We start from the raw sequence: 26,496 nt of genomic DNA, 5'->3' as shown, positions 1-26,496 counted from the left end.
TACTTATTTACAAAACCACAAAAGCAAATCTCTCAGGAGTTTCCCCTCCACTCAAAGTACATGTCTAGCTACTTATGCTCTCATATATAGCTTTAAAATACTATATTAAAGATAAGAAACATGAAAATGAAGTTTCCCCTTCCAAAAATTGGACTATTAAACAGCAATATATGTGTTATATATGTTAAAGGGTGGCAGTTTTAGAAAGAGCAGTGATGTGTGCAGTATTTTATAAGGCCTATGCTGCCTTTTTAAAAAAAATCTATGTAAACAAGGCAAACTATAAACTTTCAACACACTTAATATCTATTGATATCTTTCTAAATTGTTTTTTTATTTTTATAAGTCTTCAGTATTTGCTAGCCTAGCAGTTCATGGCTGAGGTGTTTATTAGCAAGTTCATTCTCATCGGACTTATTTTTCTTTCTTTCATTTTGACATATTTGTTAAAAAATTTCTCATTTCATTTCAATTTAGTAAAGTGCTATTAAAGTGCTAAACCTTTTCCAAAAATAGTACTTAGCTTTTGGAGCTTTTGTAACTTTATATGACAAATGTCGGGCAGGGACCTATCTACTCGGACAGGTTTCGCCAATAGGCTTTATCAAGAAACACCTCAGCCATGAACTGTTAGGCTGGTGGTAGGCAAATACTGCAGACTTATAAAAACAAAAAAACAATTAAAAAAATATTGATAGATGTTAAGTGTGTTGAAAGTTTATAGTTTGCCTTGTTTACATAGATTTCATTTCACTGGCAACGGATTGAATTAAAAGGCACCACAAATGTGCCTTTATAAAAAAAAACACCAAAAACCACCAGGTGCCTTTCTGCACATTTAGCCCAGTTATGAAATTACTCTTAGTGGCTAGGTTTGGGACTCAGAATTGCATGGCTACTGGCCAAGGACTTGACTAATTGATTTGTGAGTACAAAAAATATTGAAAATACCCCCCTCCAGATATTTGCACATGAAGAAGGCTCATGGTGCTAGATAGCAAACCCTGTTCTGAATGACGTCTAAAGGAGCAAGAAATGGCCAGCCCTCCTCAAAAATTAGGTTGATAATAACAAATTATTTACTACACAATATTTTGATGCTTTCTACCATGGCTTTAACTGGTTTTCTATTTTCTTTGGTTGAGATGTGCGACACATTTGCTAACCAACAGCTGTGATAATCTTATGAAATAGAGTGTGTTCCTTTAGAACCATTTACTAACTGTATTTTAATTTTTAATACTTATATTCTGCTGATCCAAAATATTGTGTACTTGGCATACTGCATACTAAAATATAAGTAATGAAATTAAATAAAATGGACATACATTCCCAGAAAATTTAACAGTCATAATAAGTTTTACTTTTAAGTAGTTACTGTGTGGCAGGGCAAAAAACTATTCTAAAATTAGATGACCCTAAGTGACCTTGGACAAGTCACTTAATCCCCCAGTGCCCCAGGTACATTAGATAGAGTGTGAGCCCACTGAGTCAGATAGGGAAAAATCTGTAATCCACATAGAATTGTAGGATATGCAGAATATAAATAATTAAAGAAAGAAAGCTGAAAATGATTCTTTAGTTCAGATTTATTACAATTACATACCTGTCTCTGGGTATGAAGAATTTCGAAAACCTGGATCTTTCTGCAATTGGATTTCCTTCAGGCTGAATAATGAAACATCTAGAAAAGTGATAAGGATGCATAAGAAATAAGAATATCATTCTTATTCAGTTGGATTTTATTAAACTTCCTTAGCTCTTTTGGACTTTCATTTAAAAAATGGCAAACTAAAATCTTTTCATTTAAAAATGATACCATATCATTAATTCTTCATTACATTAAATACTTTGCCTGCTATCAATGTCAAAATTGCTAAGAAACTTTCCCCTACATATACACAAAACACTGTATTCAAATGTATCTATTTCCAATTATTCACTCACGCTAGGGCTCATCTGTACATATAACATTGTATGTACTAAAAGGATACTATGTAGTAAGAGAATTCAGTGGATGAAAATAGATACAGAAACGTGTGAGATTTCTCAGTGATACACTGTGGCAGCCCAGCCCATTTAAGAATACCTTAGATCCAAACTGCAATTTGAAAGTTATGTGGAATAGAAAAGCTATACTTTCAGGCATGAAGAATCATCTGAGACTCCTCAGGGTCCATAACTATACATAATAGACTGGATTCTATATATGGCACTGCATATAGTGTACAAGTCATGCCTAACTTTGGGTTCCAGACTTACAAGTCATAAAAACGGTGTGCAACTCCCATGACCAAAGTTAGGTGCAGACTGGCTTTATTCTATAAAAGCACTCTTAACTTTTAGAAATGCCCTCGACTTGTCCATGCGCCTTTCAAGTTTATTTGATTATTTGATTAAAAGCTTATCATAAAATACTAAGCGTTGTACAATAATAATTAAAACATTAACAGGAGTATGGGACAAACAATTTTGACATACTTGACTTCTCTTTTTTTTTTTTATCTATAAAAACACAATAGGAAAGGAGGGGAGAACTACAATATTTATTAAGAAAAGGTACAAAAAAGGAAAGTATAGTAGGACGGGGAAAGGTTAAGAATTGCTGGACTTAAATTGGTTATTCAATTAAAGGCATCTTTAAAGAAGATATATAATATTACCTAAATATTCCCATATATAGAGAAAAGAGAAAAAGTGTGATGTTAATTCTTAACTCTATTTAAAATACACTCTATCTTATCTGGGAAGAGACCTCAGACACGGAGCCCACGCGCAGTCGTTATTCACAGACCGGAGAATTCAGCGTGGTTATACGCTCCCTTGCTCCAATCATTGGTCTTCTTCCCTCCTAATCTCTTATACCTATGTATGTTCTAAGAAGATATAATTATTTTTTTGAATTTTTGTTGTTGAGACGGCTGGTAGCGTACTTGAATCAATAGCTTGGTACATGTGTGAAATGGCCCTGAAGCAGTGGATATAAAGTCAAATCCACGAAACGCTGGCCACGTTGGTATCGGTTGATACATGAGCACTGCTAAAGCTAAGTACTTTTGCTAAAATAAGCCAAAAAATTAATGCTAAGTACTTTTTCTATCAGAATACTGAGTAACGAATACAAATCAAACATGTTAAACTTTTGCTAGTTTGAGTCTCAAGGGAATGAGTGTGTAGACACAATATGGTGATTAAAAGGAATATTTTAGAAGTTATTTATTAAGACATTTCTATAGATAAACAACAAAAATTCAAAAAAATAATTATATCTTCTTAGAACATACATAGGTATAAGAGATTAGGAGGGAAGAAGACCAATGATTGGAGCAAGGGAGCGTATAACCACGCTGAATTCTCCGGTCTGTGAATAACGACTGCGCGTGGGCTCCGTGTCTGAGGTCTCTTCCCAGATAAGATAGAGTGTATTTTAAATAGAGTTAAGAATTAACATCACACTTTTTCTCTTTTCTCTATATATGGGAATATTTAGGTAATATTATATATGTTATTTTCCCATTGGGGGACTTTACTTTAATATAGTTTATTATCTTTAAAGAAGAAACATTTTAAACTATTTTTAAATTTCTGTAAGTTGTGTTCAGATCTTATATATATGGGAAGAGAATTCCAAATCGTGGGAGCAGTTACTGAAAAGATTGTATTACATCGAGTGCCTATTATTCTTAAAGATGGAATATTAAGAGTATGCTGTGAAATGGATCTCAGAGCTGGTTAGGTGCAGTTGGTGGAGAAGCATGTGAACTGCCAATTGGTATGAAGTGTTTGTTAACACTAATTGCACCAATTAACCAATACTTGACCGATTAAGCACAAAAGAGGAGTTGGACTTGGGTGTGATAGTATGTGATGATCTTAAGGTGGCCAAACAGGTTGAAAAGGCAATGGTGAAAGTTAGAAGGATACTAGGTGCATAGGGAGAAGAATGGCCAGTAGGAAAAAGGAGGTATTGATGCCCCTGTATAAGACACTGGTGAGACCTCATTTAGAATATTGTGTACAATTCTGGAGACCACACTTTCTTTTTTTTCCCCCCAATTCTTTATTATTTTCAAACTTACAGTAAGTGTTACAATAAATACAACATTTTATACTTCAATATCACACTTAATATATCATTAATATCCATTTCAGAATTAGTCCCCCCTCCCTCCTAACCAATCATAATGCCCAATATATAAATTTATATAATAAACCTCATTACATTATATTTAAATTCATTATCCTAACAGATTTCCACCCTCCCCCCTCCCGGATGTGCTTGTTTATAGGGGAAAATAACATTTAGATCAGGGGTCTCAAAGTCCCTCCTCGAGGGCCGCAATCCAGTCGGGTTTTCAGGATTTCCACAATGAATATACATGAGATCTATGTGCATGCACTGCTTTCAATGCATATTCATTGGGGAAATCCTGAAAACCTGACTGGATTGCAGCCCTCGAGGAGGGACTTTGAGATCCCTGATTTAGATGCTACAATACTTTGCTAATGGCTCCCAAGTCTCTTGAAATTTCTTAAAATTCCCTTTCTGGATGGCTAATGTTCGTTCCATTTTATGCATATGACACCATGAATTCCACCAAAAGCTATAATTGAGCTGGCTCCAATTCTTCCAATTGCTCGTAATTTGTTGTATGGCGACTCCTGTCATTATTAATAAAAGTCTGTTGTTCTTAGATGATATTTGACTTTTTGCTCTCATTGACATACCAAATAGCACAGTTACTTACCGTAACAGGTGTTATCCAGGGACAGCAGGCAGATATTCTTGACTGATGGGTGACGGCACCGACGGAGCCCCGGTACGGACAATTTTAGAGTGATTGCACTCTAAGAACTTAGAAAGTTCTGGTAGGCCGCACCGCGCACGCGCGAGTGCCTTCCCGCCCGACAGAGGCGCGCGGTCCCCAGTTATGATAAGCCAGCTAAGAAGCCAACCCGGGGAGGAGGGAGGGACGCAAGAATATCTGCCTGCTGTCCCTGGATAACACCTGTTACGGTAAGTAACTGTGCTTTATCCCAGGACAAGCAGGCAGCTATTCTTGACTGATGGGTGACCTCCAAGCTAATAAAAGAGGGATGGAGGGAAGGTTGGCCATTAGGAAAACAAATTTTGCAAAACAGATTGGCCGAAGTGTCCATCCCGTCTGGAAAATGTGTCCAGACAATAATGAGATGTAAAAGTATGAACTGAGGACCAAGTGGCAGCTTTGCAGATTTCCTCAATGGGCGTGGATCGGAGGAAAGCTACAGATGCTGCCATAGCTCAGACTTTATGGGCTGTGACAGAACCTTCCAGTGTCAGTCCGGTCTGAGCATAACAGAATGAAATGCACGCTGCCAGCCAATTAGACAACGTACGTTTAGAAACAGGACGTCCCAATTTATTTGGATCAAAGGACAGAAAGAGTTGAGGGAATGATCTGTGAGGCTTAGTACGGTCTAAATAGTAAGCCAGAGCCCTCTTACAGTCCAAAGTATGTAAAGCCTGTTCCCCAGAATGAGAGTGAGGTTTTGGAAAAAAAACAGGCAGAACAATGGATTGGTTGAGATGGAATTCAGAGACAACCTTCGGGAGAAACTTTGGATGAGTACGCAGAACCACCTTGTCATGATGAAAGACTGTAAAAGGTGGATCCGACACTAGTGCATGGAGCTCACTGACCCTCCTGGCAGAGGTAAGAGCAATAAGAAAAAGCACCTTCCAAGTGAGAAACTTGAAAGAAGCAGTAGCCAAGGGTTCAAATGGAGGCTTCATTAAAGCGGAAAGAACTACATTAAGATCCCAGATAACAGGAGGGGCTTTAAGAGGTGGTTTCACATTAAAAAGACCCCGCATGAACCTGGACACTAAGGGATGAGCTGAGAGGAGTTTTCCATGGATTGGCTCATGAAAAGCTGCTATAGCACTAAGATGGACTCTGATTGAAGTGGACTTGAGGCCAGAGTCTGACAAAGAAAGGAGATAATCCAACAATGTCTCCACTGCAAGGGAAGTGGGATCATAATGATGGAGAAAACACCATGAAGAAAACCGTGTCCACTTCTGATGGTAACATTGAAGAGTGGCCGGTTTCCTGGAGGCATCCAGAATTGAACGAACAGGCTGAGACAAGAGTGTATCATGAGAAGTCAGCCCGAGAGATACCAAGCTGTCAGGTGCAGAGACTGTAGGTTGGGGTGTAGGAGAGTTTCCTGATGCTGAGTAAGCAGAGAAGGATACAGAGGCAGAAGAAAAGGTTCCCTGGAACTGAGTTGAAGTAGAAGGGAGAACCAATGTTGCCTGGGCCACCTCGGAGCAATCAGAATCATGGTTGCTTGATCCCTCTTGAGCTTGAATAAGGTTCTCAACATGAGAGGCAGAGGAGGGAAAGCGTACAGGAACAGATTGGACCAATCGAGGAGAAAAGCATCCGCTGCCAGACGGTGAGGTGAGTAGAGTCTGGAGCAGAATAGGGGCAGCTGATGATTGTGAGGAGCTGCAAAGAGGTCTATCTGAGGGGTGCCCCATTGAGCGAAGATGGATTGTAGAGTTACAGGATCGATTGTCCATTCGTGAGGTTGGAGAACTCTGCTGAGCTTGTCCGCTAAGGAATTCTCCTCTCCCTGAATGTAAATAGCTTTCAGGAATAGATGGTGATTTATGGCCCAAGTCCAGATCTTTTGGGCTTCCTGGCATAAGAGGCGAGAGCCCGTCCCACCCTGTTTGTTGATGTAGTACATCGCAACTTGATTGTCTGTGCACAACAGGACAACTTGAGGAAAAAGAAGATGTTGGAAGGCCTTGAGGGCATAAAACATCGCTCTGAGTTCCAGGAAATTGATGTGACGCTTCTTTTCCTGGGCAGTCCAAAGACCTTGAGTTTGGAACTCGTTCAAATGAGCTCCCCATGCATAAGGGGAGGCATCGGTGGTGATGACTAGTTGATGAGGAGGTTGATGGAACAGAAGACCTCTGGACAGATTTGAGGATACCAACCACCATTGTAGAGACTGACGAAGAGATGATGTCACAGATATGTGACGTGAGCAAGGATCCGTCGCTTGGGACCACTGGGTAGCTAGTGTCCATTGAGGAGTGCGCAGGTGAAGACGTGCAAGAGGCGTGACATGAACTGTGGAGGCCATGTGACCCAAGAGAATCATCATTTGCTTTGCTGTGATGGAACGCTGTGGAAGCACCTGCTGACATAGAGAGTGAAGCGTTTGAAGACGATTGGACGGCAGGAACGCTCTCATGAGGATTGTGTCCAAGACAGCTCCTATGAATTGAAGTCTCTGAGTGGGGATGAGATGAGATTTGGGTAGATTGATCTCGAACCCCAGAAGTTGAAGAAACCTGATGGTTTGGTTGGTGGCCAGGAGAACAGTCTGAGATGAATTGGCCTTTATCAACCAATCGTCCAGGTAAGGAAAGACCTGAAGGTGGTGAGATCGCAGGAAGGCAGCCACCACAATCAGACATTTGGTGAATACTCTCGGAGAGGAGGCAAGACCGAAGGGTAGCACCTTGTATTGGTAATGACAACGATTGATCATGAAGCGTAGGTATTGTCTGGAGGCCAGATTGACCGGTATATGAGTGTATGCTTCTTTGAGATCGAGAGAACATAGCCAGTCGCCTTGATTTAGAAGAGGATAAAGAGTGGCTAGAGAGAGCATTTTGAACTTTTCTTTGACCAAACATTTGTTGAGATCGCGGAGATCTAGAATTGGTCTGAGATCTCCTGTTTTTTTGGGGACTAAAAAGTAACGGGAGTAGAATCCCTGTCCCTTTTGATCTAGAGGAACCTCCTCTATGGCGTTCAAAAGGAGAAGGGATTGAACCTCCTGGAGAAGAAGGAAAGACTGATTGTGCGAAGCAGACTCTTTTGGTTGACTTGGAGGAGGTAGAGTTTGAAAGTTGAGAGAGTAGCCGTGGTGGATGATGTTCAGAACCCACTGATCTGACGTGATAAGTTCCCAACGGCTTATGAAATAAGAAAGGCGTCCTCCTATAGGCTGTGGAAGTTGAGTAGGAGGGAGAAGACTGGCTATGTTCTGGAGAACCAAGTCAAAAGGGTTGAGTAGACTTTTGTGCAGGAGTAGATTTTACCTGCTGTTGTTGCTGAGGTTGTCTAGCAGCTGGACGCTGTTGCCTCTGACGCCTAGGTTGTTGAGCAGTTTGAGGCAGAGGACGAGCCACAAATCTACGTTGGTAGGTTGATTGTGGACGAAAGGGCCTAGTTGGTGGAGGCTTCTTAGGTTTAAGAAGCGTGTCCCATCTGGTCTCATGAGCCGATAATTTCTGGGTAGTGGAGTCCATGGAATCTCCAAACAGCTCATCCCCTAAGCAAGGTGTATTGGCTAGCCTATCCTGGTGATTAACGTCCAGTTCTGAAACACGAAGCCAGGCTAGCCTTCGCATGGCCACAGAGATGGCCGTGGCTCTGGAGGTCAGCTCGAAAGTATCATAGATAGATCTTACCATGAATTTTCGAAGCTGTAAAAGAGATGAACAAGTGTGGTGAAAAGCAGACTTTTTCCTATCAGGAAGATATTTCTCAAAAGCAGTGATATTTTGTATTAAGTGCTTAAGATAAAAAGAGAAATGGAATGCATAATTTCCTGATCGATTTGCTAACATAGCATTTTGGTATAGCCTTTTACCAAACTTGTCCATAGATTTGCCCTCTCTGCCAGGAGGGACTGAGGCATATACACTAGCCCCTTTGGACTTTTTCAAAGTGGACTCAACCAAAAGGGACTCATGAGCTAATTGGGGCTTGTCAAACCCAGGAATAGGAATGACTTTATACAAGGAATCCAACTTTCTAGGCGCTCCAGGAATAGTTAAAGGAGATTCCAGATTTTTATAAAACGTCTCTCTCAATATATCATGGAGAGGGAGTTTAAGGTATTCCTTTGGAGGCTGGTCAAAGTCCAAGGCATCAAGGAAAGCCTTGGATTTCTTTGACTCAGCCTCCAAAGGAATGGAGAGAGAATCACACATTTCCTTCAAAAATGAAGAAAAGGAAGATACTTCTGGTTTAGAGGAGGCTTCTAAAAGAGACGGGTCCTCATCACCAGAAGAGCATTCTCCCTCCGAAAGAAGAGGATCCTCCGAGTCACCCCATAAGTCAGGGTCTCGAACCTGAGAACTCCGGTCTCGAGACTCTGGAGTGGAAGGCTCTAAATGCCGGGACTTGTGAAGAGACTTCCCTGACCTGCCCGATTCGGTACCGGGAGATGCTACAGTACGCACCGGAGCCGAAGTTTGTACAGCTTGATGGTGAGCTCTCGGCTCCGGCGCCAGAATCGGCATGGAGACCGAGGAAACCGACTGTACCGGTACCGATAGAGTGGACGTCGATAAAATAGGACGGTCCACTATCGGTACCGGTGGCTCAGACCGGACTGGTACCGGCAAATTCGATGCCAGGGCTGGAGGTAGGAGGTGCTGTAGCTGTTCTTTAAGTTGTTCCTTCAGAACAGCAGCTATACGCTCCTCAAGGGAAGGCACCGGTACCGTCTTTTTCTTTAATGGTACCTGCGGTGCCGCTCTACGCTCCGAGGATGAGGACCCCGATGTCGAGGGGCTCACCTCTATTGGAGCGGAGCGCTTCCGTGGGCGCCTCGAGGTCGGCAGAATTGGACTCGCTGCCATCGAGACCGGAGGACGCTCCAACGGGGAAGGCTTCTTAGCCGGCTTACCTGGAGTCGACACCGCCGCGGTATCGCGTGGTGTCGATGATGTGGGTGCCGACTGCGCCGGTGCCGATGTCGGTGCCGGTGTAGAATCAGACATCTCGGCACCAAACAATAATTTTTGTTGAATCTCTCGATTTTTAAGAGTTCTCTTTTTTAAAGTTGCACAGCGGGTGCAGGTTGACGCTCGATGGTCGGGACCAAGACACTGGAGACACCAATTATGAGGATCAGTTAGTGAAATTGGTCGTGCACACCGCTGGCACTTTTTGAAGCCGGGTTGGGGGGGCATGAATGTAAAAACGGCTTCAGCCAAATCGAAGGCCGAGGCCTCGATGGTGGCTAAAGGCCCCGCTGGGGCAAGGCCGAAAAACAGGCAAAAAAACAAAATGTTTTTTTTTTTTTTTTTTTAAGAAAGAAAATAAAGAAAAAAGGAAAGGAAATAATATTCCTCAAAAAGTTTACGCGAGCGGGAAGTTCACAAAAAATCCTCTCACAACAGCCGTTGAGAGAGACGCGTCTTCTTAGCTCCGCGGAAACTATCACGGGGTTTTCTAATAAACAATTAATTTGGCCACAAATTGATTTCCAAAAGAGCATAATAAATGGACAATAGAACAATAAATGATCTAAAGTCCCTGCTTCGAGATGACAATGCCAACATTTATTTGACTTAAAGCAGCAGGAGTGTCCTTGAGAAAGCACTAATGGTGAAACGTGTTGGACATAATGATCCCTTGGCTGATGGACAGCATTAAAAGTGATAGAAAGCCTTAAAGCAGTGAAATTTTTTGATATCTGAGTGATGCTGCTGAGGTCCTAAATAATATATTAATTGAATGCTGAGAATTACTGGATATAAACATATGACAGGAAAGATGCCCTATGTCTAATAAAGTATGGGATTTATGGCATGCAGAGAACACTGAAGACACACCTGTTTAAACCTATTCATCATTTCTATAGCGCTACTAGATGTATGCAGTGTTGAACATTAAAACATTTAGGAGACAATGGGCTAGATTCACAAAGCAAACTAATCGTGTACCAATCGGTTTGCAATCACTTTGCGACCCTGCTCCCATTCACTAACCTTACTCCCGATCCGATTTCTGCCCGATCTGATCTACGCATGCAAATGAGGAGGAATTGCATGCAAATATAGGAAGGAAGCGATTCACAAAAGAAAACTTCAGGAACACTGACTGGGCTGGCCGATCAAAAGAAGCGACTGGTGGGGACCAGTCGCTCACTGCCTTTCCGACTGTTCTGCTCTCTGCCTGAAAATCCAGCCCTGAAACTACCCAAAAAGCGCCCAGCTCTCTGCCGCTCTCCTCTCTTCTGCCATGCTGCCCTGCTCTCTTCTCCCCTTGCCTCTCTGCCCTATTCAGCCATGCCCCTTTGCGAGCCCATGTTTGGAACCTGCAAAACCGCAGGTTACAAGCAGGGCTGCACTTCTCGCCACCAGCCCCAGCTCTGTTACAGAATGAAATACCAGCAGATAGTAAGGGTCGGGATAGAGAAACAAGCACAACAACAAAGAGAGGATAAGATTGTAATATAGAGCAATCTTGAATTATCCAACAGGTGTGTAAAATGTGCAGCACAATAAACATAGGGCTGTGACCAGCCACAAATCCTGATCCAGTAGCTGATAATCTGTTATACACTGGGCTGTTGAGCACATAGCTGAATCTTACAGTCCCAAAGGAGTGGAAAGATTGACCTGCAGCTCCATTCATGTTGAAGGGAACCAGCCCAAATACTGTTTCTGTGGCACGTGCAATCTCAGGGTTGCAGTCTGAGGAGTTGGGTGATAATAACCAGGACCTTGATATGTGAGTACTTCCATTGAACAAGCTGAGCTATCAATCTTCAACAACAGATAACTATTGTGCGTGCTGCTGGGTCAGTGAGACAGACAGACTTTTTTTTTCTTCTGTTCTGTGCTGAGGGAAGTCAGGAGAGCACGCACATGTGCAGGCCATCTTCAGGCAAAGAAGATGATCTGTGCATGTGTCAGGATCACTCTACAGCGATCCGTGTAGTCACTGTGGGGGCGTGCCACCGATCGAGATATTTTGCATGTTGAGGGTTCCTGAATTTGTTGGCTGGGACGACGCGGACACGGATCAGAAAAGGATTGGAAAAGTAAGTGTGGTTTAGTGAATCTAGCCCAATCTCTGCTCAGTGGAGCTTACAATCTAATTAAAGAGACAAATAGGACAAACAGGGTGTTAGGGAGTTTCTCAAGCATGGGTGCTTTGCAAGTGAGTGGGGGTTAGGAGTTAAAAGCAACCTCAAAAAAGTGGACTGTTAGCCTGGATTTTACTGCCAGGTATTGAGCTTGACATATTGACTCAGGCAGTCTGTTCCAGGCATATGGTGCAGCAAGAGAGAAGGAACGCAGTCTGGAGTTGACAGTAGAGAAGGGTATGCATGAGAGGCTTGCCCAATGAAACGGAGTTCCTGGGGAGGAGTATAGGGAGAGATACTGAAGAGCTGCAGAGTGAATGCACTTGTAAAGTCAATAAGAGGAGTTTGAACTGTATGCGAAAAAGGATAGGGAGCCAATGGGGAGAAGAGTAATGTGGGTATAGCGACACTGGCAGAATATAATTCATGCAGCAGAATTTTGAATGAATTGAAGGGCAGAGGAGATGGTTACATGGAAGAACTATGAGAAGCAAATTGCAGTAATCTAGGCAAGAGGTAATAAGGGTATGGATAAGAGTTTTGGTAGTGTGCTCAGAGAAGAAGGGCAATTCTATAAACTAGGTGCCCACATTTACATGCAAATTGTACATACAAATCTCTAGAACACTAGTTCTTCAGCACGTTGTGCATACATACCTATACAGATGCTAGCAGGGTGATTGGGTGCTATTCTGTTTAATGTGCATATTTACAAGGAGGGTATCTACAGAGGCAGAACAAGAGCGTGACTCCTACTTACATGGGTAACTTATGAAATATTGTGTTATGTGTAACTCTATTGCAATTAGGCACCTGTTCTATTGCTGGTGTAACTGCTTGCACAATGTTAGGCATGCCGATATCTCGTTACGTCTGTATATGTGCCTGGTTTTCAGACCGCCAATATGCAGTGCTAGCACCCACAAAGCTAAGTGGACAATATCAGGCTTTTGAGCTGGCTATGAGGGGCCTGGCCAGGAATATTACCAGCACCCGCATAACTACCAGCTCTTCCAACTCTGCCCCCTGTACCACGTCTGACTTGCAGAGACAATATTCAGTAATTGCTGAGCACCGAGTGGTAACTGCAAATGATGTTTCTAAAATGTGCATATTCTTTTGTAATACACTGAATTTCCTTCCTTCAGTGGAATGGGATGGTTATTGCAATTTGTATCCAACAATTAATGTATTTGATTAAAATGTTTTGTTACTGTCTGAAAAAACTGGATAAACTTAAAAAAAAAAGAATTTCTTTCCTTCATACTGAAGCTCTTCATCTACTGTGTTTTTGCAGTAACATTCTGAAATTGTAACACTATCCATTATCTTGGAGAAAACGAACTTTGATACTTCTAAAAGGAAGAGACCTGACAAGAGATTAGCTACTTATGCCGATCTCTCATTCAGAACACTTGTACCAGAAACATTTAAATCACATTTGCCGCTGCTAAATGTTAGACCTGATGCATTCTATAACATTGCTGATATAATAAACAGAAACACAGCGATGACCTTACTTTCAGGTAAAGTGTGTATTCGGGTTCCTAGGCTTCTGAAGTATGCATGCTTCATGGCATCTTCTGCAGAAATTCTTTTCTTGGACTCATACTTTAAGGCAAACAACAAAATGCTTTTTTTCAGAAGTTAAGCTTGAGTGAGAAAACAGAGGTTTCCTGAGATAGGCATTATATGATAGCAAGTTTCTGTTGGTTTCACTACAGCTGTAGTTATTTTATGTGAATGCCAGTGAAAGCTTTACTTGATTCACTGAACTGTAAGACTTGAGCCTTTTTCTTGATAAACAACCACCGAAAGGGCCCATGCTCCAAGCTAGTCAGCAGGTCTGAGCTTCTCCTCCTCTTGCTGCCCTAGCAGCCCTGGTATTATTTATGACATGACATCATCTACCATAAGATAGACCTTGTACTGTCAGAGGGATGTGATATTAAATGTGACAGCAATTAAATATGTTTACGTTATGGTACATGAAAAGTCCTGATGTAAGCTCATTTCAGCATTGAAACATTACATAACACCATGTTTGGGAGTATCTTCTTTGCTACTTCAAAACATGTGCTTAGGTAAATCACAATACTTTTGCCAAGAATGTTCGTGTTCACAATTTTTTATTTTGAGAACTGGGGTGCTGCAAGATACTAGTCATTATTTTACTAAATTATAAAAACAAACAAAACAATTTCTCAAGCTTTTTGCTTTTTAAGAAAATAAAGCAGAAGGCCAGGAGAGGACCATAAAATTGATAAGGGGAAGCAAGCCAAACAATTTTAGGCTGGGAAGCAAGAATAAGTCATATTCCACCCAACTAGTTTAAAGAATACCCCCCAAAAAAAACCAAACCCCACCATAAACATTATTTTCTAAGAGTGAGTAAACCAGAAAGAGGCACATATTAGATTAAAACATTTTAAGAAGCAGGGAGGAAATATACAGGAAAGGAGGTCTGTATTAGAGAATGACACGGGGAAAAAATTTGTCCCCGTCACCGCCCCGTCCCCGGCCCACCATCCTCTGCACCGCCCCGTCACCGCCATTCCCTTCACCGCCCCGTCACCGCCACTGCCATCCCTTTCACCGCTCCGTCACCGCCACTGCTACCCCATTCACCGCCCCGTCAACGTCACCGCAGCATACATTTATTCTTTCTCTGAGGTCTCCCTTTCCTGCTTTTCTTGAGCAATGCAATTTACCTTTTGTTCCATGTCAGGCAGTGATATATGAATCTCGTTTTGTGGAAGGTTTGCTGACTTAAGGCTTTACCGAAAAGGAGCAAGGTGTGTATTAGAGGGAAGAGAACAGATGACTCGTGGTTCTAATTACCAGGCCCCCTCCGCAATAACATTGCACATGGATATGAAATGATCCTTTTTCCAGTGCAGAAATGAACAAAAGGCTGTTACTGCATGATCTGCATAGTACTGTCCATTTAACAGACTGCAAAAAAATGATTGGGTCCTGATTTTCCTATGGTAATTCAGGATTTTTGCAATTAAATAAAGGATTAAATATCTCCTAAAGGTGGTGGGAAAGCATCAGGGCCAAGCATTTGCAGGTTACCGAAAATGGCTGATTTCCTGGTCTGGGAATGGCACTGCTGTGTGTTCCATTCGAGCCCCCTGTGGGCATGTCATTGCATAGTGAGCATATTTCAATATACTAAGGGTATGATGCACAAAGCTCCATCAATTCCAGTTAAAAATGCTGGGTTGGGAGCGATTTCCTTTTACCAGGCTATGCTCACACAACTAGCATGCTGTTTGTACGGTAAAAGAGGAGAGGGGCTGTGCCTGGTACTTGCTTAGCAGAGCAATCGCTAGACACAGCTCCTCTTCCTGATCAGCTGATCACAGCTCTTGAGCCGGTAGGGGACGCCGCGAATCAGCAGAGCAATCGCTAGGCACAGCTCCTCACAGCTCTTGAGCCGGCAGGGGATGCCACGAATCAAATGAGGAGCCAGTATATTGGGGGGTGGAGTCAATGCGGCAACGTGCAAGTCGGGTAGAGAGTTGGAGGAGACAGACTACATGGCGGAGACAAACATGGCCGCCGGAAAAAAAATCAAACACCCGGTCCCGAACCAAAGACACACGGTGAAGACAAGGTAAATAGCGGTACTTAGAAGGGGGTACATTGGCCTGCGGGGACAAATCTTTTCACCGTTTTTGCGGGCGGTGAAAACTTTTGTCCCCGTGTCTGCGGCGATTTGGCTATGGAGTCTCCATAACCCGCAGCCAAACCGCCGCCACGCCGCGGCTCCCTGCGGGGATCGCTCCCCGTGTCATTCTCTAGTCTGTATGGCGCCAGAGAACTGGCAGAAAATTACAGTCTTATCTCTAGGATATTAGTTTGGATTTGATTCATAAATTTATATTTTTGATGTTATACAAGAAAGAAATTCAAGTGATGTATTTAATTTCATATTTTTTATTATTTGTACACTTGATGTAAGTTTTTAAAATGAATAAAGAATTTAAAAAAAAAAAAAAAGTTTGGATCTGATTTAGGCTGGTATAGGCTTAAGAAGATTGTTTATGTCATATAAGTTGGTAGTTTTATTTCAGCTCAGGATTTCTAAACCCCATTCTGATGCATTATGAGACTCGCAACACTAATTTCAATATGTAGGATCTGGGACTACAACTACCACACTGCTTTGGGAATTAAGTTCAAAATCAGGACTGTCCAAAAAGTCTGCATCCTGTAACTGTGCATTTTATCAGTTTGTAATTGACACCATGGACGATAATCATGGCAGAGAGACCAAAGACTGCACAGGTATTAAAGTGGATTTGCTTTAAAGGCAGTCTCTTAAGAGCAGAGTTATACAGATTGGCAAGGCAGAGGCATGGAGCTCCCACCAACACCAGTGGTCTCAAACTCAAACCCTTTGCAGGGCCACATTTTGGATTTGTAGGTACTTGGAGGGCCTCAGAAAAAAAAATAGCTAATGTCTTATCAAAGAAATGACAATTTTACATGAGGTAAAAACTCTTTATAGTTTATAAATCTTTCCTTTTGGCTAAGTCTTAATAATAATATTGTAATTTATAGCTAAAGAGTCATATAATCAAGAAACTGTTTTTATTTTACTTTTGTGATTATGCTAAATATACTGAGGGCCTCAAAATAGTACCTGGCAGGCCACAAGTTTGAGACCACTGACCTACACTGTATATGTTCTGTGTACAAATGAAGGAGCATATTAGGCTATGAAGGTAGCCCGCCGCTGACTTCTGTCTTCATTATATACAAAATGCTTCATGAATAACTATGATTTTGACTGAAAACAAAAGAAAAACCTTATGTTCTTTTTACAACTATCATGTTTGTATCATTAGGTAACAAATCGGTTGTGTGGAAAATGGACCAAAAAAAGTCTCTCATTTCCAGTGTATAATTCATTAAGGCCCCTTTTTATCAAACCATAGTAGAGCATTTTAGTGCGAGCCAGCGAAATAAATGCTCTGCTGCTCACAGATCTACTGCGGCTTGATAAAAAGGGGCCAGGGCTTAAAAGCCCCAATGCACACTAACTGTGGAAATTCATGTTATTTACTGCAAGATCCGTTTTATGTAATAAGTCTTATAGTAAATATTGTGCGTTGACAGTGCTTTGCTATTAAATGATTCCATAAATTAGTAAAAAGAAAACCAACTTTGCTTAAAATTTACGTCATTTTGAAAGATTAACAAAACTAAGAACTGTCTAAAAATATGATTTACCTGAAGAAACTTTGTCAGTAACTCAATTCCTTCAGAGTCCAATCTATAGAAACACAAAATAGTAAAATCACCCCGTCAAATGTGTGAGAAAATCAAGAACACAGGCAACATGTTGCTACATACCAACATATTTTTTAAAATGCAGGCAGAAGAAACAAGGACCCCCTGGCCACCTGAAAGTAAGCCTTTTACACGGTTAAAACAAAATCAGGGGCAACCCCTCTCCCCCTCCGGTAGCAAAGGAGGACTCGCTGCCAAAGCAGGAGACACACTGCAAATCTGTTCCTGTCTCTCTAAGACAGGAGGAAGGTCACCTGAGGCCTCAGGCAAAATGGCAGAGCTTCCTGCCAAAACCGGCAAAAAACCTGTTGAAAAATACTCATCAGAGGCTTGCAGTGGCAAAGAGGCCTGAACAGACCCAGCCGCTAAAGCAGGCAAGCTGGCAGCAGTAAGGGAAACCTTATTTCCCAGACTGTCGGTGGCTAGGGAACTCTCTGTGTGGGCAGCACCCAAAGCAGATGAAGATTCCCCTTTGCGGTGGCCGGTACACTTCGTGCACATGCTGGCCGCATCAACGGCGTACCTGGAGCACAATGAGCACTTTTTAAGTTTCTTAAAAGTGCTGATTGCAAAAACCACTACAAGAGAAAACTAAAATGCCAGTTAGTAATAAAAACCAATTAAAGGTAATAGAAGGCTTCCCCTCAGACTGGCACTGCCTCAGTATTTTTTTTTTCCCAATTCAACTTTAATTTAAATTGAACAGACCCCACTGGCTCTCAAAGCTATATACCTTGTCTGAATATTGGTGGCAAGGCTTACAGCTGAGGTACCGCTAATGTAAAAATTTGAGGAGGGAAATGGGGGGAGGGACTGTAGATTGTGGCACCCCCAAGGTTGGCTGGACCCCTGAAAGGATCCCCCAAGCTCAATCTGGCACAACAGAGACAAGAAGGTCACTATACAAATCCCAACAGCACTACATTAAACCAGGGAAAGACTGCACAGGCTTACCACCTCCACCTGCTAGAGACAGACTGACTGTACTTGGGACTGCACAGCCCACTTATACTACAGCCAAAAGTCAGTGTCTCAGACTCCATCTACTGGCAGAGGAACATAAACCCATCCGTTTCTATGCCGGTCTGGAGGAACGATAAAGAAACTTGATTTGCATACACTGCCTCAATTATATGCAAATTTCTTTCTTGCATATTCATTGTGGATATCCTAAAAACCTGACTGGCAAGGGGATACTCCAGGATCAAGTTAAGAAACACAGATATAAAACACTGCAATAATCTGGTTGACTGATCACCAGCAAAAAGATGGTGGATTACTGTGAGCAGGGTCCGACTGCCCTGATATTCCTCAAAATCAGGAAGCATGCTTTAATCATTGAAGAAATTTGTATGTTGAATGAAAAGATAGGGATCCAAAACTAAAACCAAGTGTCTTCAAGGATGTGGCTAGAGGGAGAAAATTACCAAGGAACTATGTGAAAGACTTGCTATTGGCATTTTACCAGTAATCTACACTGCTTTTGATTTTAGTAGATTAAGATTCAGAGGATTATATCATTTAGCTAGGAGAGACAGTTATTGAGAGGTATGAGATCAGGGCAGGTCAGATCTATTAAAAAAAAAAAAAAAAAAAAGGATGCCATCTGTAAAAACATGTTTGCTAAGCCCCAGGAACTAAACTAGCCGAGCTAAAAGGCTAAGTAAGATTAGGCAACATAGATGACTAACTTTTGCAGAATACTGGCTAGATGTTGACTCATTAAAAGATTGAACATGTCCAATCTGACAAAAAAAATGTAAACCATTGTAAAATTCAAACATGAATATCAAACTCTATTTAATGGGCTAGTAAAAGTGTTCAATCAAACTGATCTAGAGATACAGGTAGTACTATTTCTTTTTTAAATTATTTATTTATCATATTTTCTATAACATGTCAAGTATCCACTTGTACAGAAAGGTGAAGTTAAGTAAAGAAACAAACATTACAAATTATGATAATATGAAACAAGGAGAATAATAAAATTAAAAACTTAACTTCAACTCAAGTCCTCAATACTAGGATCCAAGAAGTAGATTCAGCGAGCTATTAATAAAAAGACATTAAAGAAAAAGAAGAAAACCGGAAACTCAATCAGCTGAAGGAAATGTCCAAATTAAACAATGAGCACTCATGCTGTCCCTGCTCTCAGGCGGGCAGCCGACAGGAAAGTTGTCAGTTGGGTAGGATCAAAGAAAACATATTTTTGCATTTGATACTGTATCACACATTTGCATGGGTGACAAAGAAAAAAAGTTGCCCCTAGAGAATTAAACACCCGGTTTTAAGATCAGAAATTCACGTCAACGTTTTTGTGTGTCTCGTGCCAGGTCTGGAAACATTTGTATTTTATATCCAAGAAATTCTTTTAATTTATTTTTAAAGAAAAGTCTAAGCAACCAGTTTTTATCTGGTGCTAAAGCTACTGTAAGGAGAAGTGTTGCCGGAATAGCCATTTCCTTGTCCAAACGTTCCATTATCATTGTAATGTTTGGTGACTGCTGATCATCTTGTAATTTTGTTTTTTGTTGTTGTTCCTTTCTTCGTATAGGCAAATAGTAAACCTGGGTAAATGGTGGCAACAGTTCTTCTGAAATTTCTAAGACCTCCGTCATATAACGTTTTAACATGTCTCTAGGAGATATTGTTGCGACTAGGAAAGTTAATCAATCTGAGATTATTATTATGAGAGAAATTTTCTAAGGACTCCAGTTTCCTTCTCAAATTTATATTATCTCTCACTAATGTTTCTGTGATCTGTTTAGAGGCAACATTAGACTTTTTAAGGTCTTGTAATTCAATTTTAAGATTTTTGATATCAGTTTCTTGAATATTTACTTTTTGCTCCAGCTGAAGCAGTTGGGGCTTAATTGATTTAGGCAGGTCTGCCACGAGATCCCAAATAGCATCCAGTTACCTCTCGAGATTTCTCTAGTGTAGTAGAAAGATTTTCAAATTGAATTTTGGTATCCTCACCAATCGACTTCTCCTCCTGGTGGCGACTCTCCCGTTCACGATTCACCCTCTGAATAGAAACCTCAGGCTCCAAAGGACTCTTCTGCAGCTGTAGGGAGTCCAAGTCCAACCTCCCCTCTCTGATGTCCAAGGCCTCCGGGGAGAAAAGCACACCACCTTCCGATTATTCCACCACCCGCAGGGAGCTGGCAGTCTGAGGAAGAGGGGTAGGTGCTCTGCATTAGGGATCAATGTGATCTCCAGTCCCGGGGAGACCGCCTCTGTCTCGCTACAGGGCGCCTCCAACAGAGGTGCCGATGCAGCTGACACTTCCTGCATTTGGTGCAGGAGCTCGTCGATATTACCGAGCCTGGCCGGGTCACTGCGAGGCTCCAGCGGCACCTCGGCCCCTCCTTTTCGGCATCCCAAAAGGTAAAGCTTCTCTCAAAAGCGAAGGAAATCAAGATATCGCTCGAGTGACTGCACCGAGCCACTCAGCTGAAATTCCATCCGCCATCTTGGATCCAGTACTATTTCACCTCTATCCAAATAACTATGGACCTCACTAAGAAGAGCAACAAAGGTGGAGATTCTTTTTGTCCACAAAATTTTTCAATTGCACAACTTGGCAAGAAATGGATTGCTAAATACCAGTCTACAGTTGTCTGGAAATGATGTCTTAAACCCCTCTCTTAATAATAAGCTTCACCACTACGGGAGCTCAAGGCAGCCTTTTCCTATGAGCGATCTGCACGGGGCAAGAGCATGGGAAAATCGCTCCTGCCCCAAAAACCTGCTAGACCACCAGGTAAGGCTTAAAGGGAGGCTTACAGGGCTTAAAATAGCCCAAAAAATTAAAAGTTTTTTTTGTTTTAAAATCATAAATAACCGAATCCACGGATGCTGAAATCACTGATTCGGAGGGGGGAAGTGTATTGTGTTTCAAAGTAATCGGCATGGCTTGTCCCCTAACAATGTCCGAATAATTTATGCCCTCTTCTTTCTATATGTTTCTTGAAACAAGTATTTATTGTATTTACAGATTTAAATGTTTTAATAATTTAAAAAATACCTTGGTGTATGATTGATTAAAGGTTGTGGTTTGTATTTGGGAAAGTTGTAGTTCTTAAATTCATCATTTGAAGTAATACCCGTCCAGGTTTCTTCAGATGGTGTTCCTAAACGAACAAGAGAAAATTTTTTAGAGATACATCAGTAAGATTCAATAAGCTCAGGATCTGGTTCAAACACATTTTCTAGAATCTTCCTGATCTTTATTTTAGTATTTGTGCATAATAAAAAATTTCCCAGTTAAATATTAATGGAAGACAGTGATAAATAAGAGGTGCTACTTGAATATCACCTTAATTTGTACATACTAACACTTCATCAATGAGCTCCATTTTTCAACAATAAACTGTAAACACTGAAGAATAAAAATAGGACATTGTTCTGGATATTTCAAAGTGTTTTAAGAGATACCAGAAATAGGTGAAAGCTAATTACACATACAAGGATTGACACCAGTTTCCTATTGAAAAGTCTAAATTGTATGTTTTATAATATATCAATATATGTAGGAGAAATGTCTAAAAAGTAAATCACAAAAACAATGTGTCTTCCACTATTTGTGCTCAGTGATCAATCGAGCAAAGCCGTTATTTACTATATAGGCCTCAAAATCCTAACAGATCAGTACTCGGGGAGTACATAACTCCCTAGCAGAATCCTTTTTCTAATCACAGGCCCACTCTGGAAACCAGCCAGAGAGAAAAAACTCCTCTATTTGTAAGGAAGAAAAATCTCTGGTCAAAAAAACGAGCAAAATCAAACCGCTCGTAAAGATCACTCGACACAAACAATCAAAAGGAGGTTATTGAAAAGATTATCAAACTATATAGTAGGTACTAAACTGAGGATTGGTCACATAGTTTTCCAAATCCTACTGCGTTTTCAAAACTCCACCGATCATATATCCACTACTTGTCAGATCAAATGATGGTTGTAATCCAGATATTTGAAACACACTCTGCAGTATCTTCATCCGGTCTCCCAAATTCTCTCAACAAGAGTTCTTGCAAGACCTTGTTTCGCAGAACCCAAGCTGCTCAGAGTGGGAAACATGGCCACACTGTATTTAAAAGATACCACCATGACATCATTGTGATTCACTTTTGAGTATTAGTGTCTTCCCTCCCTGTGACTGTGTAATAGTGTGATAAAAGGTTTTTTTTGGAGATTTTGGCCCAGATGTGGAAAAGTGGTTTTGGCTTTTCAGCGGATCAGAGGTCAACGATCTTACAAGATCCAGCCTTGTCGCAGACAGAAGGGAGGCTAGCAGAAACCCCAGACTGGATTACACTCCACTAAGATTATAATCAGTCATTGATTAAATGGGAACTTCATAGCGCTGCTCTTGTAGAGTACTGTAGGAAAGATTATCTCATGCCTTTGAGTACGCATTGACCCTAAACTGTTTTCTGCAGAAAAAGAGTTTGTTGGAAGATGGAATAGCATTTTGAATCAGTGCTCACTAGATTTAATGCTTTTGCTTATCCAAACTCTGCAAAGTAGAATAGAGCAAGAAAAGTCAAAACTGGAACTTTAAAAGGATTTATGTGAAACAGATACAAGTGAAGTATGCAAAAGGTTTGAGGATAATTTAGAAAACACCACAGAGTCTTGTGCAGCTAAACATAAGGTATTTCAGAGAGACTTCAAAGATTATAATGGCAGTTTTGAGAACAGCTGGATGAGGTCTAAAGATGATAACAAGCTAAGCAAGAAAAAGTGGGGTTTGGATTTACTTTGGAATCCTCTAGTGGGGACGACGGGGATAATGATAAAACTGGGGAACAACCTACAACATATCCAGAGAACAAAGGTGGTTGGAGATCCCGGGGGCAGAGAAGGGGCCACAGGAGCATGTTGGGGCAGACTGCAGACCTGATCCTGGATCAGACAAAACACCCTATGATCAATTTATCTAATCTGAATTTATCCCCCAACAAAGAGAAAATGTTGGAAAAAGGTTTTCGTTTGTTCCAACAAGACGACATGAATCTTTCCAATTTAGGGTAGATTTGGAGAAATTTATTTGAAAGATCCAACTAGGATTATTTTTTCAAGATAGTAGTGGGGGAGGTAAAAACTATTTGAGAATTTTTGAAAAAATTAATTGGACCCCCAGGGCCCTTTGAACCCTATGTTATGGACATTTAAACAGGAGGTGTTACATGATGTGGAAAAGTTGGAAAGGTAAAGAAAAAAGCAGAGAATTTAACGAATGGAAAAAACGTGCTTTGGAAGGTTTAGCTCACGAAGAATCAATAGTGGTCCGTTGAGCAGATAAGGGGGTATTATAGTGATCTTGAATAAGGAGGATTACTTGGATGAGATTCATCACCAACTATCAGATGGAATAACATATGTTACACTTGATTCAAACCCCCAGGACCATCTTCTGCTACAAATCAATAGTTTGGCCATAGAAACTCTTAAATTAGGCTTTATAACTAAAAATGAGTTTGGATTCCTTAATTTCCAAGGGTCTAAGGTCCTAACCTTTTATACTTTTCCAAAGATACATAAACACCTCATGAGCCGTCCAGGCTGCCCCATAGTTTCAGCTAGGGACTCCTTATTAGAATGAGTATGTAAATACCTGGACTCCTTTATCTATCCAATGATTAGCTTGATTCCCTCCCTGATCAAAGATACAACACACGTTTGAACATACAAGTTGGACTACCATCGGATGCATTATTGGTTACGCTTGATGTGCACGCTCTGTATACATCGATTCCACAGGATGAAGCACATCAGGTGGTGGAAAAAGTATTAGATGCTTGCCCAAGGCCATGGCAAGTTCCGATGGACTTTTTGGTGAGATTAACAGAGTTTGAACTTAAGAACAATCATTTCATCTTTGAGGACGTGATTTATGCCCAGGTCTCAGGTGTAGCCAGGGGATCATCTTTTGCCCCTTCAGTGGCCAACCTGTTTATGGTGGAATTCAAGAGGCTGTGGGTGTACCCAGCAGGGGTTACCAATATATAAAATGTTTGTTCAGATATATTGATGATACCTTTATGGTTTGGATAGGGAAAACTGAGGAGCTATATTCCTTTGTGGAGGACCTTAACACCTGTCATCCAACTATCAAGTTTTAAATGTTTCATCATGATAAGGAAATAGCATTTCTGGATGTATGGGTCTTCAAACATCAGGATAAGCTCAGTGCAGTGGTATACTCAAAGCTGACAGATCGCAATACCTTTCTCAGTTACCAAAGTATGCATCCAAGGCAGCTTAAAGATAGCCTGCTACTGACTCGGTTTTTTTAGATTTAGGTGGATTTATGAATCAAACGAACATTATGTGGATAAGTCTGGAAAATTGAAAGAGAAATTTTTACAACGGCACTATCCAAGAAAAGTAGTGAATGCAGCCTATAAAAGAGCTTTGTATAACAATAGGGAATAGCTTTTGAAGCCACAAAATATATCTGATGATCAATTTCTTCTGACTTGCAATTTGAAATATACTTTGTCATCTCAAGAGATGGCATCCATTATTAGAAAGTGATGGCAAATGTTTTCTAGCCATGAAACACTGAGTCAATATCGATATATGATCTCTTTTGCTAGGAACGGCAACTTAATGGACAGGCTCTGTAAAGCAGATGTTTGAACCTCTAGAATGAATTTGGAAAACAAAGGATTTCAAAAAATGCGGGAGCTGTTCCATTTGTGGTGTAATAATCGAGGGTCAAAAACAGGTTTCTATATTACTAGAGTGCTGTGTGATAAGAGGAAAAGGTCTCAGAACTCCTATGCTTTTAATGAATAATCATTGGAATAGCTTATGCAGGTCAGGTTATCTTTCATCGACCAAAAACCTGATCTGCATAAGCTATTCCAATGATTATTCATTAAAAGCATAGGAGTTCTGAGACCTTTTCCTCTTATCACACAGCACTCTAGTAGTATAGAAACTTGTTTTTTGATTGTGGGTGTATCACGAGAGGTTTCTTCCATTTTGTTTATAGTAATAATCGAGGGCACACAAGTACATTGAGATAAATGAAAGAAAAGTAGGATGTTAATGGGTGCTATGACATGTACTTCTAAAAATGTGGTTTACCTAATAAAATGTCCATGTGTGACATTATTTACAATGGACAGACATCTCAGTCGTTTAATACGAGAATGACTATACACAGATCATGTCTACAGAACAACTGGCTGGAAGCACTGCTGGTAAAACACTGCTTACAGTATAAGCATAGTTTTGATAGCCTTCATTGTATGGTGCTGAAGCAACTTTTAGTCCCCACACAAGGGGGTGGTATTAAAAAGTGTCTATGAAGGCAAGAACAGAGAATGATTTTTGAGTTACACACAGTGGAACCTTATGGTCTTAATTCAACAACTGAATGGAAAGCTTTTTTAAAATGAGACAATATCATTCCACGTTTGGCTTGTAGTCAGATGCTGTTAATATACAAGCCTCCTCTAGGTGGCAAATTTCTCTGAGTTTCGTGTCCGTTTCTACTTTCGCGCCACAATGATGTCATGGTGGCATTTCTTAAGAATAGCATGGCCATGTTTCCCACTCTGAGCAGCTAGGATTCTGTGAGAGGTTATTTTCCTAATGTAGCATTCTGCAAAACAAGGTCTTGCAAGGACTCTTGATGAGAGAATTTGAGAGACTAGATGAAGATACTACAGAGTGTGTTTCAAATATCTGGATTACAACTATCGTTTGATCTGACAAGTAGTGGATATATGATCGGTGGAGTTTTGAAAATGTAGTAGGATTTGGAAAACTATGTGACCAATCCTGAGTTAAGTACCTACTATATAGTTTGATAATCTTTTCAATAACCTTCTTTTGATTGTTTGTGATCTTTACGAGCGATTTGATTTTGCTCGTTTTTTTTGACCAGAGATTTTTCTTCCTTACAAATAGGGGAGTTTTTTCTCACTGGCTAGTTTCCAGAGCGGGCCTGTGATTAGAAAAAGGACTCTGCTAGGGAGTTGTGTACTCCCCGACTACTGATCCGTTAGGATTTTTAGGCCTATTTAGTAAATACCGTAATGGTTTTGCTTGATCGATCACAGGGCACAACTAACATTGTTTTTGTGATTTACTTTTGTGTATTATGTCTTCCCTCCCTGTGACTGTGTAATAGGGAGAAATGTCTAACACATGGCAGACATGGTAACACTAACAGGAGGAGGCAGTACTCCCAAATCTCAAAATACTACATTAGGTTTTTGACTCAGATATAAAAAATTAAAAATGAAAGAATGTCTGTTGAAAACAAGA

At 40.8% G+C, this 26,496-nt stretch overlaps 1 protein-coding gene across 4 annotated transcripts in view; it reads right to left on the bottom strand.

Moving 5' to 3' along the window:
- Positions 1 to 26,496, bottom strand: part of CDK17 (cyclin dependent kinase 17) — a 220,656-nt gene that overhangs the window by 18,772 nt on the left and 175,388 nt on the right. For all 4 annotated transcript variants that reach the window (XM_033951159.1, XM_033951157.1, XM_033951156.1 and 1 more), the window contains 4 exons: positions 21,236 to 21,341; positions 17,146 to 17,188; positions 13,422 to 13,512; positions 1,607 to 1,684 (listed from right to left, as the gene is read on the bottom strand). In XM_033951159.1, the coding sequence (XP_033807050.1) occupies positions 1,607 to 1,684; positions 13,422 to 13,512; positions 17,146 to 17,188; positions 21,236 to 21,341 (318 nt within the window). The remainder of the gene's footprint in view (positions 1 to 1,606; positions 1,685 to 13,421; positions 13,513 to 17,145; positions 17,189 to 21,235; positions 21,342 to 26,496) is intronic.

This window comes from Geotrypetes seraphini, chromosome 7 (genome assembly GCF_902459505.1).
Source record: "Geotrypetes seraphini chromosome 7, aGeoSer1.1, whole genome shotgun sequence".
NCBI lineage: Eukaryota > Metazoa > Chordata > Amphibia > Gymnophiona > Dermophiidae > Geotrypetes > Geotrypetes seraphini.
The sequence above is the reverse complement of the archived record's forward strand: the minus strand, read 5'-3'. Positions and strand labels throughout refer to the sequence as shown.